Genomic DNA, 16,276 nt, shown 5'->3' with positions numbered 1-16,276 from the left:
CCTCGGATCCACAGGCTCTGCACCTGTAGGTATAACCAGCTGCCAATCAAAAGTATTTGAAAAAGAATTCCAGGAAGTTCCCCAAAGCGACACTTAAATTTGCCAAGTGCAGGCACCTACTGACATAGCATCGACGTGGTATTAGGTATAATAAGTCATCCAGAAATGATTCAAAGTATACAGGAGGATGTGCATAGGTTGTATGCATATAATACACATTGTATATACGGAACGCGAGCATCCGTGGATTTTGGTACCATGGGGGTCCTGGGACCCACGCCCCACAGAGACCAGGGGACGACTGTTTATGACTTTTTTCCCTTCTTCCATATTACTATTTCCGTAGGATACACTTCTAGGAATAGGATTACCAGTCCCAAGGAAGAACAGTTTCATGTCTCATTATATAGAACCATCTTATTTCCCAAAAGGGTTTTGCCACTTTATGCCAACAGTCATATTTGATGCGCCAGATTCACGGAATTTTATCCATCTTAAGTATTAGCTTAATTGTTTTTCTAATTTAGTGGGTATAAAGTGTTTTGCAACTTGGGGGCTTACAAATTATTTGAACATGTTTCGCTAAGTGTACTTTTTCCATTTATCGGTGGAGGCTTGAAGTTGCTCTTTCATTTGGGATGAGCTCTTCCTATCGTGGTAGATTTAGTGCAACTAGCTCTGCTCATTCAAATGAAATGTTTATTTTTTATTCAATAGAAATGTTACAGCTTTGTGTAGTTGAATCTGTCAACATTTTCCTCTGTCCTTTCTTTTTAAAAGAAACCTTCAAAATGTTAAAATTACCAATGTTTTAAATACCAAGGCAGTGCAACGTGACCGCATAGCAGGCCTTGACCTTGAGGGGAGCAGGTTGAAAAGTGCTCAGGAATGATGTGTGAAGTAGAAATGGCAACCCCAGCGCTGCGTGCACCATCACACGCTGTGCGGCTTTACTGAGATAACTGTCATAGCACGTGACTCCAGAGTTTCCTTTGTGCTTATTAGGGAGCTCTTTCCTAGGAGCTGCTAGTACAAGACGCAAGAGGTTGACTCAAAGTAGGATTGGAACTTTCACTAACACCCAACTGCACTGCCTCTATTTTGAGTGCCGATCGACTTAGCAGGAATCACCACGAGACCATCATCTTTTTGCGTAATTTTCCATTTGATTTTGAGTTAGCAGAAAAGTGAAGTATGTTGATACACTTGCAGAAATCTGTCATGGGGCCAATGGACCCCTAGGAAGCATTTTCTGCTCTGCCCGTAAGACACGTACACATGGACGTGGAGCCATTAGAAAGAGTAGTTTCCGTAGAACTACTTAATATCTGTAACCAGTTTCATTTGGAAGCACAGGACATGGTATGTAGGATGGACCCTGCCAAGCTCCATCTTCACCAGAGGAACGCCATATGGATTTTGAGAATATCCACTGCAGAACTGACGTCTTTTAGAAGTACACTTTTTTTTTTTCCTTCTTGGGGTTATATTCCTTTTTCAGATCTGCATGTTTTCTTTGTTAAAATATTTAACAATATTTCACATTTTCTTTCAGTCTTCACAGAAAAATACTGCACTGCTAATCACGTGGATAAACTTCCTGGCCCAAGAGACTGGGTTCAGATTCTACAGGATCAAATCAAACTGGCCAGAAGAAGGTTAAAAAGAGGCTCAGGTATGAATCAGCTGCAAGAAAATAATTGCAGAAGTGCTTTATCGAATTTTTAGATGATACAAAGTACAGTTCTTTGCTCTCGGCTACTTCATTGTCTTTTGTCTTTTAAAGGAGAAGCTTTATATAATGTGCTTTGGTTTTGTATCTTAAAATCTTAGTCAAATGATTTTGAAATTCACCTTAAGATTAAACGGTGAAAGTTACGTCAGGCCATTTACTTTAAATAGTACAAATGAAAAAGATTGCTAATCTCACTGGTGGTCTTATGTATGAAATGAGGTCTCTCTTTTGTGATTTGTTTCTATTGCCTATTGATTTTTATTTGTTTGGACCTCCATGACCTCATAAAAAGTACTAGTTGCTTAAGGTTAAAAAAAAAAAGAAGATTCTGTGGAAATATATTTAATTGCATGGAAAGGTGTTCTTACTGTACTAAGTGAATAAAATAAATTATAAAACACACACACACACACACACAATAATCATCTTACCAGAAACACCATGTAAAATAGAAAGAGATTTTTAAGTCAGTTATTTACTTTTTTCTCTTTTTTCTTTCAATCTGGGCTTGGTGGTTCTGGGATCATTCTTCCAGGAAAGGTGAACACCAGTTGAATTATGACTATTTAGAGATGGTCATTTGAAATCTTGTTCTCCCCAAAGTGACGGTGGGACAATTTACCAATGAAGAATCCTTTTGAGGTCAGTTTTCTGCCATTATGTAGGAATAATCACCCCTAGGAGGCCACAAGCCTCTAGATATTATTTTTAAAAAACAAAACAAAAAACAACCGATCAAACCTCAGGCCCCCTGGCCTGCTAAGAGCCTTCTGTGCTTCTGTGGCTGTGGTGTGAGAGTTTGGGAGACAGGTTTCAGATGCTTGAATGTCACACTCTGGGGGTCCACAGAACAGCAGTACAAACTTGTGAGACTGTCTGTAACACAGCCTCTTACTTGAACTTTCACTGTGAGTAGGAGTAACCGTGACCAAGCCTGCGGAAGAGCCCAGCCACCAGCCCCGGGGAGGAGAGCTCCGGGCTCAGGCTGGGAGTGCCCGTGACTCAACAAGACACAGAGCACCGAGGGACCGAGTGGTTTTTCAGGGTGAAAAACCTTACAGCTCTATAAAAGTAGCCAGCAAGACGCCACCCTATCCAGCTATAACTGGATGAGGTTTTTTTTTATTAAAAATCTTCCCTCCCTCCTTTTTTAACCTTTTGACTTCTTTTACACTTAACTGATGCTCTTTTTATAAAGAGCAATGGACTACTACGATGTTTAACTGGTAACCAAATGGATTATTGCATTAGGTAACAAGTCGCATCAGAGTCAGTAGATCTGGTTTCCAGGGCTCACGTCCGCTCTTCACCAGCTCTGGACCTTGGACAAGTCACTCCATACTTCTCATCTCGGGTCCCCATCACGAACTGGGCATAGACGTACAGCCTGCCTCAGAGCTGTCCTGAGGCTCCACACGCGGGTTGTACATGAACGTCTTTATCAGTGAAGCTAGCGAACCTCTCGGAAGATGTCTTTGCGCGCAGCCACGCTTGGCGGCATGGAGGTCACTGAGGCAGCCACACGTCGTGTCCTCGGTCAGGGGACCAGCCAGCCTGCTGTGCTGGGGCAGCCGCTTTGCTCCTGTTGTCCCGGCATGATTATCAGTGATGCCCCTTTCACTCTCAAAGGCTTTCAGGCTTGGGCAGTAAATCATGTGCTTATCCTCCCCCTGGGTCTCTCAGTTTTCACTGCTGTCTTCTCCTGCACCCCCAAATCATCGCAAATCAACACAGCGTGGTGCAGTGGAGAGAACAGGTCTGCTTTCCTGGCTCTGATCTGCCATTTACAATTTCCTGGGAACCTGGACTAATTACTCAACCTCTCTGAGCCTCGGTTTCTCCATTTATATAACGAGGCAGATACCTACCTCCGGGTGTTTTCAGAGTTAAAATTAGATAATGTAAGTATTGCCACCGATAGACAGCTGACGTGTAATAATGCTCAAGAAATGCCCACGACCTTATCCTCCTTCCCTTTGCTAACCAAAACCAAAACACAGCAAACAAAGTTCCTTTCTCCTCTGACACTGTTGGTCAGATTTCTTCCAAAAGGGCCTGCATTCCCTGAGTCTGCCTCCCCACCCAGTTCAGTTTAGAATCCAGGGCATTTTGCCCCTGACCCCACTCCTCTACGTACGTGAACCTTTGCTGCGTTTGCGTCCGGATCATCAGATTTCACTTGTTTATATTAACACTCAGACTTGACCTCCATATTGATTGTTACCCTTTCAAATCACATCCTTCTTGAAACTGTCTTCCTCCAGGCTCTGTGATTTCATTCTCTTTGTTTCTTCTCCAATTTCCCTGTCAGTGCCTTGGGTCTCCTTCCCCACCTCTTTCTCCTCTGCCTGTCTCCTAAACCCGGGTCCTGGTTTCCATCTTTGGTGCTTCTTCTCGTTCTCGTTGTGTGTCCTCCCAAGTGACTTGCACTGTCCCATCATTGGGGGCTCCCCAGTGTGCAGCTCCAGGCTCGGCCACGTCCTGGGACCCGAGCCTCCACTCCCTGAGCCTCTGCTAATGAGGTCCGGTCATGCCCCGCCCCAGATTAAATACTTCTGGCTTCCTGTCCGCCCAGATAAAAACCCTTCTACATACCCCCCAGCACAGCGCGCACGGTCCTTCACCTCCTGCCATCGCCCGGTGCGCCCCTGGGCCACACCAGACCCTGCCCCGCCCCACCCTGTCTGAAATCGGCGGGCCTCCCACACCCAGGCTTCCCCTCCGCCTGGAAGCACGCAGCATCTCAGAGGCGGCCTCGGCACTTTGATCTTCTGCCACCTGAATAGTGACAGGGACACACCCGTTTCCTCCACGAAATCCTCAGGAGCAGAGGCTGCATGTTTCTGTCCTAAGCACTGAGAACACTGTGTGACACAGTGTGGACACGCCAGGATATCTGTTGAATGGACCAGCGAATGGGAATGAAGGGACAGCTGTCCACAGCAAAAAGGTCTCAGTTCATCGCGGTCACGTGAGATCCTGGAGAATATTCCAGCAGTTTCTGACTGGAGGTTCAGAGGCTTCCTCATCCCCCATCCCCAGAACCTGTGGGGTGGCCACATGCTGGGTACGCCACTCGCCTGGCCATCCCTGGGTGCCCCGTCCTTCGTCCTCAGGCCCTTTCTCTCACTTCTCTGTCCCCGTCCTCTGAGGCCTCTTCACTCCTGATCGCCTCTTCTCCCAGCTCCCCCAAAGGTTCAGAGTCTCGGGTCAAGGCGCCCACACCTCACTCTGGGTGGCTTCACTGAGAAACACGTGGGAAGATCACCCTCCTGCTGGCGGCTCTCTTATCTCTTCTTAGGCTAAAGGTCCCCTGCCTCTGCCTGGAGACACCTCACAAAGGCCCCTTTGTGACTCTGCCCCCTTAGATTTCAGGCTCCAGGGAAAGCACTTTTTGCAATTGACAGGTGTTATAAAAGACAGCACCCCGCGAGTAACCCCTCATTAAGCAAGCACTGGTGTCCTGCTGGGTGCGTGTCTCCTCAGCTTTACTTCCAGGTATCAGCTGAGCGGTGTCCTTGCTAGTTGAGTATTAAGTTGGTCTTATGTTGCCTAGGTTCTGCGTTAGCAACCCTGATGGTTCTGAGTATGTGAGAACTTGACCTACCTGTCACTTTTCAGAGCAAGTTGTCAAACCCAAAAACAAAGACACTAAATACAGTATCAGAGAGATCTAAGATTTGTCATAGTGAAGAGACTGAAATGTAATGCTCAGTCCAAAGGAAAGGCAAAGGGTCAGAGGGGCCAGGATCCATCCACCAGCTGCCCTGCGGTCCCCGCGCCTTGGCCCCAGCTGCGCCACCAGCTTCTAGCAAATCTGCACTTGCTTCCTCTACCTAGGACCTCTTCCTGCATCACAGTGGGTGGCGGCAGGACGTGGGAAATGCTTGGAGCTCCTTGGGAGCTTGAGGGAAAAGGACGGCATAAATTCAGGATCCGGATGTTACTGATTGAGGAGCTTTGGAGACAACCCAGAGGAAGCAGGAAGAGGGCTTGGTGTCCCAGAACCTGTGCCTCTAGCTGAGGAGAGTGAATAACAGTCTCTAAAGGAGCTGAAAAGTTTCCATTTGAAGAGTCACCTTTTTTTTTTTTTTTTTTTTTTCTTTTGCGGTACGCGGGCCTCTCACTGTTGTGGCCTCTCCCGTTGCGGAACACAGGCTCCGGACGGACGTGCAGGCTCAGCGGCCATGGCTCACGGGCCCAGCCGCTCCGCGGCATGTGGGATCTTCCCGGACCGGGGCACGAACCCGTGTCCCCTGCATCGGCAGGCGGACTCTCAACCACTGCGCCACCAGGGAAGCCCTGAAGAGTCACCTTTGAAGGTGGAAGACACACACGTAGGGAGCGGAGTGTTGGGCGTATACTGGGTATATTGGAGAAGACTGTTCTCAGAGACACAGGAGCAGCTCTGCTGCCAGAGGCCACATGACTAGAAGAGCAAGTTCTGTTGCAATGTTGTTCCCCTTCTGTATGTATTTTATACATAAACACACCTTTTTTTTTTTTCTGTTGTCAGATGCTGAGACCAGTTATTATCACAAGTTCTGGTCTCCACTCCCTTCCCCACAGCATACACATGCACACAGTGGGGACCTTCCTCCACGTTCCTGTCTCTCTTTCCCCCAAATAGACTGGCCAGTGAGCACGTTTCTTAACCATCTCAGGGTTTGGATTAGTAATTCGTGTGCCTGTGGGTACAGAATGGGGTGCAGTCCCCCCCCGCCTCCTGTGGAGCGTCTCGCCCGCTCAGATGACCGCGTACCCTGTTCTGGAGTCGTCCTCTCATTTGATCGAGGGTGCTTCCACTCTGACACTGGGTTTAGATTCTCTGCCTAGAGAGTTGTGGTGGGCACCCTGGCAGGTTTCCCCAGCCTGTCTAGCAGGTTCCATCAGCGTCTGAGAAGGGGAGGGTGGCTGAAGGACAAAGCTAACGCTGACACACAGACCACACAGGAGCAAGATGACAGCACACCCACGGTGACCTGCCAAATAGGCTTCGCCTCCCAATTGTGTCAAATCCTGTCCCACCTCTTTCTCCCCAAGCGGCACAGGAGTGGGATCCCAGCAAACCGGAAGTGGAGCCGCACGCGTTACTGTGGTCATGCGGATGAGAACTGAGGGGCCGGGGTCGGTGCTATTGCTTGCTCTTTTTGTTGTCTCCTTTTCGGTCTCAATGACAATACGGCGTCTCATGGATATTCCACAGCTTCAGTCTTATTCATCATATCTGGCTCACTTCCTGGAATAAGGTACAGACCCTACCTGGGCAGGTAATCAACTCGCTGCTAAAGGCAGCCGGCGACGCCTCCAGAAAAAGGAAGTGCCCGTCACACGTCTGAAAGGTGGTTCTGCGAATCCAAATAGAGATTCATTTGGGGCTCTCACCACATGTAATACATTTTTTTTCGATAGCTGGAATGATTCCTTTTCTGGTGTGCATTTTTATCATTTTCATTAGATTATTTCCTCAGTGCAAAAATCGCCATTTTTTAATTTGTGTTGGATCTAAGAGTAAAGCTGTCACTGCTATTAAAATTTTATTGGACTTGCTTCATCTTTCCCGAATTTCACAACTTGCCTGTCACCAGAGAAGAAAGATTGTGAGCTTGTTGTTACAGACAGATGTTAGAATCACATTTAAGTTAACAGTCATGTTCTTAATCCACAACACTTGGCCCTGTTTGTGCACGGGCAGCTACTCATTTATACATAATCCTTTACAGATTTGGGGTTGTGTATGTTTGGTTCTTAGTAAAGCACATAATTGCACAGGCCTGTTTTTTTTTAAAGTGAGGAGAGCTGAATTACAAAGGGAAGATCAACTTACACCCAGAACTGATTTTTGTCATCACTAAATGAAAAGCTGCTTTTCATGGAAGGTAGAGAAAGTTACTAAAGTGTCAAATGAACTAAAGCTTGAAGTTTTACAATTGCAGCTTATAGTGATGCCTGTGATTTATATTTGGACTATACATAGCGAGCGAAGAGGTCAAGCCCGGGCATTAACCTGAGTCAAACCCTTGGTACGTCTTAACGTCTGTTTGTCTCCGTTGCCTCATTTCTTAAAATGGGCATAAGATAGACCTGCCTCATAGGGGTTGCCAAGGGTCAGCTGACACAATGCATATAATAACTGCTCAGGAGGTGGTATTCAGTAAATGGTGATGCCCATTATAATAATTATTATTATTACTGAAGAATCTTTTAAATCTTCTGGTTCCTTTAGCCAAGATGCCTAGTCCAACTTTTTTTTCTCCAATGAATCACATCCTGGGATTGATGATAAATCCAGTATTGCATGTCCCATGCATAACTGCTCTAAAGAATCTTATTTTATATACTATATGTACCAGAATGGTGTACACTGCCATGTGATGTAAAAAAGAAAAATCCTGGGAAATAATGCAGCCAGCTATCTAAGTGTTATACCAACTAAAACAATAAATAAACCTTGAACAGTGAAAATAAATAAATAAATCCCAATGAAAGAACTACGGTGTACTTCATCTTCCTATTCAAGTTCACTTAAGCCAATCAGAAGAGAATAATATCTTCTAAATATAAAAACAACATGTTTGTTATTTTTTAAATATATAAGAAAAATTTAAAAACTCAAAGAACAAAATTTTAAATACCCATAAGCTTTTCATGCAGAGAAAAACACTTAACATTTTAGTATGTCCTGTGTTTTGTCCATAAACCTATTTATAGAATTCTAACCTTACCGTTTATCCCATCACTTGACTGGAATGCTTTATGCAATATTAAACATTCATCTACAACATAATTTTTAGTGGTTGCTGCTTTGTTTTGAATTTTATTTTTTTTATACAGCAGGTTCTAATTAGTTATCTATTTTATGCATACTAGTGTATATATGTCAATCCCCATCTCCCAATTCGTACCATTTGTTCTCTACATCTGTGTCTCTATTTCTACCTTGCAAACCGGTTCATCTGTACAATTTTTCTAGATCCCACCTATATGCGTTAATATGCGATATTTGTTTTTCTCTGACTTACTTCACTCTGTATGACAGTCTCTAGGTCCATCCATGTCTCTACAAATAACCCAATTTCATTCCTTTTTATGCTGAGTAATATTCCATTGTATATGTGTGCCACATCTTCTTTACCCATTCGTCTGTCAATGGGCATTTAGGTTGCTTCCGTGACCTGGCCATTGTAAATAGTGCTGCAGTGAACATTGGGGTGCATGTGTCTTTCTGAATTACGGTTTTCTCAGGGTGTATGCCCAGGAGTGGGATTGCTGGATCATGGCTGCTCCTTCTCTCCAGCCAAAACTTGTCTTGACTACTCTGTCTCAGTGTTTTTGTGGTGGATTTAGCAGGTGAGGGTCTTTCACCGCGGCCGTCGTGTGGCAGTCTGAGGGCAGGATGGTGGAGGGGTGAACCAGGGGAAATCTCTGAACGTCTCCATCCATCTCTGAACCCTGATTGCGTTTAAAGCCATGGCAGTCAAAACAAGAACACACCATTAGTTTGCTTCCCAGCAACTCAGCATTACAACGTGTTACACGGGGCAGCCCTCACCTGACTGGCCTCACGGACACATGTGCAGGAAACTTCCAAGGGGGCAGCAGCCCTGGGACAGAGGGAGCAGGGTCAGAATTATCCCAGCAGCCGTGGAATGTTCTGGCCTGTCCACAGCACGTTGGGGAAACTGACAAGCCCACCATTTATCAGGAAACGTACGGGCACCTTCTTTTTTGTACTTGCTGGAAGGTTTTCTGTGACGGAAGGATCTACCTTTGGAAAACTCTTCAGGAGATTGAAATATATCAGAGATGAGCAAAGTTTTGCATTTTAAAGCACAGAAGGGACAAATCATTTGAAGAAATGCTTACTCCTTCTGATTTTATTCATGACTAAATTAATGCTGATTTTAGATTGAATTTCCAGTCATCTCCAAAGAAAGGTTCGTTCCCAAGCTGTCCTAAGCCTGCCCCACTAGAATGGCTCTGAGGATGACAAGTAAAATTCTACCATAGGAATTCCCTGACCTCCATGCCTTCGACGATCCTGTTTAAACAATTCACGCCAGATTCTGGGTGGATACTTAAGCCTATATAAATAAGCGCAAATGAACTGAAATCATCAATGACTGATAGAATAAGGTTCCTAAGATATAAAAAATGTTAATAGAGGAAAATGGATTTTATATCATCACTTTAAAAATATTTAAATCATGGTGCTAAAATCTCTAATGTGAACTGGCTGAAGCTGAGAAGGGAAAAGAAAGGTGAAAACTATTATGTGCGCTGGCGCTTTTAAATTGTATTACCTTATTCGGCAGAATGAATGAGCTCCCTGAAACTAATGACATTTGTGTTTCATGTTTGTAACCAGCAGAGGCAGCTGACGGTGATGAACGGCTGGACTGCGTTTCTCTACCCCCAACAGGTAAAACACATTTCCATTTTCATCACCTGCTGGAAAATACAGCCCGTGAGAATATTTGCATGGAAAATGTTTTTAACATCAGAGAGGCAGATGCTTGAGCAAACTGCTTCTGTAAGAGGCCCAACCCCTAGTAATCAGAGGAGCTCAATGCCCTGCATTCAGAGAGATTTTGCACATTGAATATGAAAAGCTACCGTTTTTTCACATTCTGTTTCATCTGCCTGATAACCTCAGAACAGCAAGTCCTAAGAACTTAGTGTCACAACGTTTTGCCTCCCCAAGCCCTGGGACATTAAAAAAAATATTTTAACATGAAATGACATTTCTGTTTAGATCAGGGATCATCCATTTTATGATGAAATTCACATGCGCTCTGGCCTCACTCACCTCCCTCGCAAAAACCTTTGCGAGGCAGTGTCACTGCGCTTCCTATCATGGGCACCCGATGAATACTGTGTTTTAAGTGACGGATTGAATGTGCTCGATCCATCTAGCCTGGGTGGCACATTCCTCACGCTGTAACCCGATCAGCTGAATACACCATCTCACTGCCACACCTGCTGCAGGGTTAAGCCATAGACTTCATTCCGACTTCTTATTTGACTCTCAAGTAATCCTTCCGACCCCGGGCTCCTCCTCTGCATCGGTTCTCACCCGAGAGCCCGAGGGACAGGTGTCTGATCAGTGAGCCATGTGACCAACCCTCAGTTGGTCTCAAGACTCTTTATTCACTTCCCTCAAAATACCTGAAGTTTCTCTAACAACCAAACCCAGACACACCGCCCCCCCCCAAAAAAAAAACCCTGTAAATGAAAAAGCTCAACTCAGTGTTTTCTCTCCATTTGGGGTGGTAAGTTTTAAGTTAGGTCCAGCAAGGATGAGAGGAGTCGTGAGTCTGTGTAGGAACTCGGCGAGGCCCGTGTTCACAGACAGCACTTACCCTGAGTTCACGGTATAGCAGAAATGTACGTTAGCGAACTTCAGAGCAGCCAGAAAACTCGGACACGCAAATGATACGGTGCTTTCTCTGTCACTGAGTAGCTAAGCAACAGATCGATGGACAAATAATGAAATGACTGCAGAGGGCAAGAGCAACCGGCTTCTATCACGTTCTCACTGTATATAGTCATTATAGAAATTACAGAAAGGGGAGTTCTTGTTTGGCGATGTTTCCACACTTATGAATCAAGAGAACCGAAATGCATGATCTCTATTGTTCCTTCCCAACCTGTGCTCCTCTGAGTATCAGGACAACTCCTATCAGCCTTGTTCTGACCACCCACTCCAGGTAGAGGCATGAAGCATTGCTACTAATGAGGAAACTGTGCCCTTTCGGGAGGACCTCTGGAGGAACACCTTGCTGTTCTAGTTGTACTTTCCAGGGTTCCTCCCCCATCAGCCCCCATGACCCCAGGACATTCGCACTGCCCGTCCTGGCCACCATCTGACCCAGTGGGCTTTTAAGAAGTATTATTATTGGAAAACCACTCCCTTGAAATAATACCTTTGCATTTTCCTGTCTGAAGATGGAGGCAGAGAGATGTTTCAGATGAGAACATTGACATACAGGATGGTAGAACCACCTCATGGAAGTGAAAAGAATTTCAAGGAATCTGAGAAAGAAGGCGTGTTAGAGATCATCTAGTCCCATCCCTTCTTTTTATCCAGTCCTTTTATTTTACAGGTAAAAAAGCCTGAGGCCCAGAAACACTAAATGACTTTCTCAAGGTCTCACAGCTGGTTGGTGGCCTGGCCGGAGCCCAGGCCTCTCAACTCCCAGCCAATCCACCGCGTAGCTTTCTTACACCTTCTCCGCATGTTTCCTAAAGATCCTAAGAGGCGATGGATGTACTAATCCCTCTAGGATTCCATCTCAGTGTCACCCCGTCTTCACAGTTAGAGTGTCTGTCGTAAGTCAGCCTGAAGTCCGCTGCAGCTTCAGCTCTCAGGTTCTTCCCAAGAAGACCCTACCCAAGGCCGTGAGGCCCTAAGGAGGAAAATAGTAGGACCCCTCCTGCAGTTTTTTTCACTAGACTCCTGATAGATATTTGATACAAATCACTAAACAGCATGATAAATAATACCACTTATCACCTGGAAAATGGGAAGAGACGTCACGGATTGGTGCCCAAATTTTGCAGTAATGGAATTAAACAATCTTGATTAGACTGGCATGTCTCTGGAGTGCCCAGTCTGGGGCTTCTCTGAACACAGCACCACGACTTAGTCCGCCCCCCTTTTACGTGTCTCCTTAATGAGACCGTCCGAGGGATGAGCTCCACCCTTCTCGTCCACGCAGCTTCCCCCCTGGATTGGAGACTCACTGGCCAGACCTTCCTCATCTGGTCTGTGAGCTGGCAACCGTTGGTCCTTTTTAAAGATTTAACAGTGCCTTTATTACCTTATTAAGGTCTTTTTTCTCCTCCCAAATTCATGCGTGTTGGGAAGGGGTGGGACGGGGGAATAAATCCCCAAGTGTTTCGATGAACCAGAACCGACCAGGCCACGGCTACAGTCAGGTGTCAGATGACATTTATCTCAGTCCGTTAACACTTAAGCAAACTTCTGTTTGTCTAGCTTTAACAAAAATGGATACAGATTTTTCGAGTGGAAAAACATATTTTCTTAATTTCTTTTCCCTCGACCCTGTCAGTAAGCGTTTCTGAGCGATGCCAGGAGTCAGCACTGAGTTAGGTTCTGGTGAACAAATCCCACCCTCAGACCAGAGGCAGAGGCTACTACAGCCCAGGGGTGGAGACAGAGCTCTGATAAAGGAGAAAAACCACCATAAGGGAACAATGTTGGGGGGGAAAGAGTACAGAGAATAAAATCAAAACAGTACTGAAATTTAAAGGAGGCTTCTGGATTTGAAATAGAACAGTGCAGAGCGCACCTAGGCTTAGCATTTTTTGCTCATAAATTGGCATTCTTTTGCACACGTTTTAGAAATTAATACAGAAAAGTGTAAGGAAGAAAATGTAAATTACCTTTACCACCCAGAGACAACCATTATTGTTGGGTGTTTTTTCCCAGACTTTTCTCTGTATTTTTTTAATTTATATAATGGAGGCCAAATCCATCCAATTTTGTTTCCTAAAGTTTTGTTCTGTTTGGTTTTACCACCTAACAAGCGTTTCCCATTTTATTACAAATCTCCCTACACATTATTTTAATAGCTGCACTATATTCCGTCTTACAGGCCATATCGTATTTTATTTAGCCATTTTCTACTCCTGGATGATAGATATGAACATACTCGAATAGGAACCCACATTCATGGGTTTTCCTGTAAAAATCATCATTACAGATTTCTAATGGCTAAAATTACTCATTCGGCACACCTAAAGCCTTGGCTAAAAAATACTGATTTAGAGGTGAAACACAGACACCTTACCAATGAGGTCCTGCGTCTGGCCGTGTCATAGACAAGCGTACAACTCTTCCTTAGAGAAGCGGCCCCCCTTCACTTTCTTGTCTCTGTTGTAGGTCATATATTTGACACCAGGAGAGAAAACACGGAAGACACAGAGACAGCTTTCACTGCCTAGACTTCCCTTTAGCGACACTTCTTAGCGCACGCATCTCCTCCATTGGAATTTCCTCAAAGATCCACTAGCATTTCAGGTTACTGCAAAGTGTGGGCGTTCTGTGAAGCTGACCCGTCACGTTTGAATAGTTTTCATATTCTTTCTTTGTAATGTGTGATGATCAAGCCTCCAATTTGGTCTAAGATTTTTAAAAATCATCTTCAGAGTTGAATTCTCAGCCTTTAAATGTCCAGCATATCACTGGGTTGGTTCAATGTCCATGAAAAAGCAGCAGTTTTATTTTCCCTGTTTTTTTTTTTTTTTTCTTTTTCAGTGTGAATATGGTATAGAGTTTTGAAGCGTATTTATTTTAATGTAAATTGCTTAGTTGCAGTATAGAGGAGAATGGCTCTTTCCGGACCAAGGAAGCAGTGTTGAAGGCCAAACTTAATTAGGATCTTCAACAGCTTAGAAGATGGAAAAGTTGTTTTGGGAGACAGGACAGCTCTGATCTATTAGATGAAATCATTTGTGGCATCATTTTCTCCCCAGAATAATCATTTGTCACTGATAAGTGCAAACGATACGTAAATTCTTAGGAAAGAAAAATCTTTCACGTAGGCTATGTCAACACAGTGACAAAATAACTAATTAAAAGGTGAGAAGCTCAAAGTGACCAGCTATCCACATGACACCCGACAACTATTTTAACAGATGGTTTTAGCTGAGTGGTCCAGGGTTGTGGCATCACGTGGCAACTGGCCACAAATGTACCTGATCTTCTATACTTCACGTGGCTCTGGTACACTTGCCCCCCGCTTTATATAAAACCAACAAGTGAAAATGTGGATTCATTTTAAAGAAATATTTTGGGCATGTGGGTATTTGTTTCACAGAGATGTTTGCCTCCAGATTCCTTTCTCTAGTAAGGTGGTGAGTTCAAAATGCCTGTGTATGTGGAGGCATTGCATTTACACTTCATTTATTGTATAAAGCAAATTACCGTGAAGTTTTGGCACTTGACCCAAAGGCCAAAAGTTGGCTTGAAAGAACTTTGGACAGTAGAAACACCAGACCCCCGGGGCGTGGGGAGGGGAAACGCTGTGCTACCATTTAACACACGTCCCTGGCACTTATTTTATCAAATCGGAGAGTGTAAGAGCTCAGAGTTACCGTTAGTCCCACTCCCTCGGTTTGTGGCGAGGCAGCTAAGGAGGAATGAGGATCACGGATGCCCAGCGCTGGGCAACAAGCCATCAATGGGCTAGCCAAGCTGGGAACCTCAGTTCCTGACTACCCCATCCCAGGTACCTGTACCATCCCGTCACTCGGGGCAGCTAACCCTGGGCTAGGAGGGGAGCTCTAGGGGGAGGCAGTACCCACTAAAGACCAGCTAATCAACCCAAGACCATAGGAGGCATTCCTGTGATGTGACAAAGCTGGTCTAGGCGTGGCTTATGGAATCAATCCACCTGCTAGACAGCTACATCTCATACACGTGTGTCTTTTATCTTCTTTTCGGAGCCTCAAGGAAGGTTCAGATCAATGGTTTCCATCACAGGTTTAGCTAGCCTTTTCGATTTCAGGCCAGTTAGTAACCCCTTCCCTGACACCAGCCTCTCTGTTCGCCAAGGAGTCTAATGAAGTATTGTGAACCCAGGCTTTTGTTTTTCTGCAAGATATGTTGTAAAAGTTGTCTTCTGCCTCTCAGAAGGAAGCCTTTCTCAAGGGAATTGGAAAGATTAATTAGTGACCTTTCAACTCTGTTACAGTAAGATGAATACATTGCAAATAAAAGTAGAAACATTTACCTTACAGCTGTGGAATCTGTTAAATATACACCATGAACCTTCAAAGCACTTCCTGCCAAGACTGGGCGAGAGCTTGAATTTTTCACTACTTGAGGGGTGGGTGGGGATTGTTCGGCTCTCGGATATGTGCAATGGATTCACAGATTGGAAATACACAGCATAAAACTGCAACCGTAAAATCATATTTTATAAATTAAAACTGTGTTTACTTAACTGCGACTACTGTTCAGACTTTATTCAGAAATCCTTTTTATAGGTTTTCTTAGCAAAAACAAAAAAGAATTATTCCATACCTATGGATAAGGTCTCAATCTTCTGTATGTATGTTTTATTAATATGTAAATATTTAGATTTTTTTAAGATTACTATGTTCTTTAAAAAATATTCAACACAAGGCTAGTTGTGAAAATGGTGTATAACACGTGCTGTGATATCAATTTCCAAGACGCCCTTTATGTCTGTTCTGGAAGAATACAATAAATTACTTTAATTGAACGCGCCTGTCTCCTGCCTGTGTGCCAACCCTCCTGCCTTTATGAAGTGGAGACAATGCTAGCCATTAATTAAAAGGTATTTATTAGTACTCTGGTGATCTTATGCAGAAAGTTTTCTCTCCGTGTGAAGTTAATTTTAAAAATTAAACGAACGAACCAGATTGCCACCAGAAAGAGTGTCTTGGAATGCATTAAGTCACAGGCTCCGCCTGGAAGTTAGATCAGTGGCAGGTCCCACAGTAACACTTGAGAAGTAGTGATATGCTTGAAGCCTAATTTTAACTGAA

The 16,276-nt window shown here is 44.4% G+C and overlaps 1 protein-coding gene across 1 annotated transcript in view; it reads left to right on the top strand.

The window, feature by feature from the left end:
- The window catches only part of BEND7 (BEN domain containing 7), a 77,903-nt gene extending 61,969 nt beyond the window's left edge, over positions 1–15,934 (top strand). Inside the window, exons 8-10 of the mRNA XM_082855442.1 lie at positions 1,556–1,675; positions 10,104–10,157; positions 13,644–15,934. Of these exons, the coding sequence (XP_082711568.1) occupies positions 1,556–1,675; positions 10,104–10,157; positions 13,644–13,705 (236 nt within the window). The 3' untranslated portion in view covers positions 13,706–15,934. The remainder of the gene's footprint in view (positions 1–1,555; positions 1,676–10,103; positions 10,158–13,643) is intronic.
- Positions 15,935–16,276: the final 342 nt, after the last annotated feature.

Source organism: Leucopleurus acutus, assembly GCF_964270905.1.
Source record: "Leucopleurus acutus genome assembly, chromosome: 1".
Taxonomy (NCBI): Eukaryota; Metazoa; Chordata; class Mammalia; order Artiodactyla; family Delphinidae; genus Leucopleurus; species Leucopleurus acutus.
The sequence above is the reverse complement of the archived record's forward strand: the minus strand, read 5'-3'. Positions and strand labels throughout refer to the sequence as shown.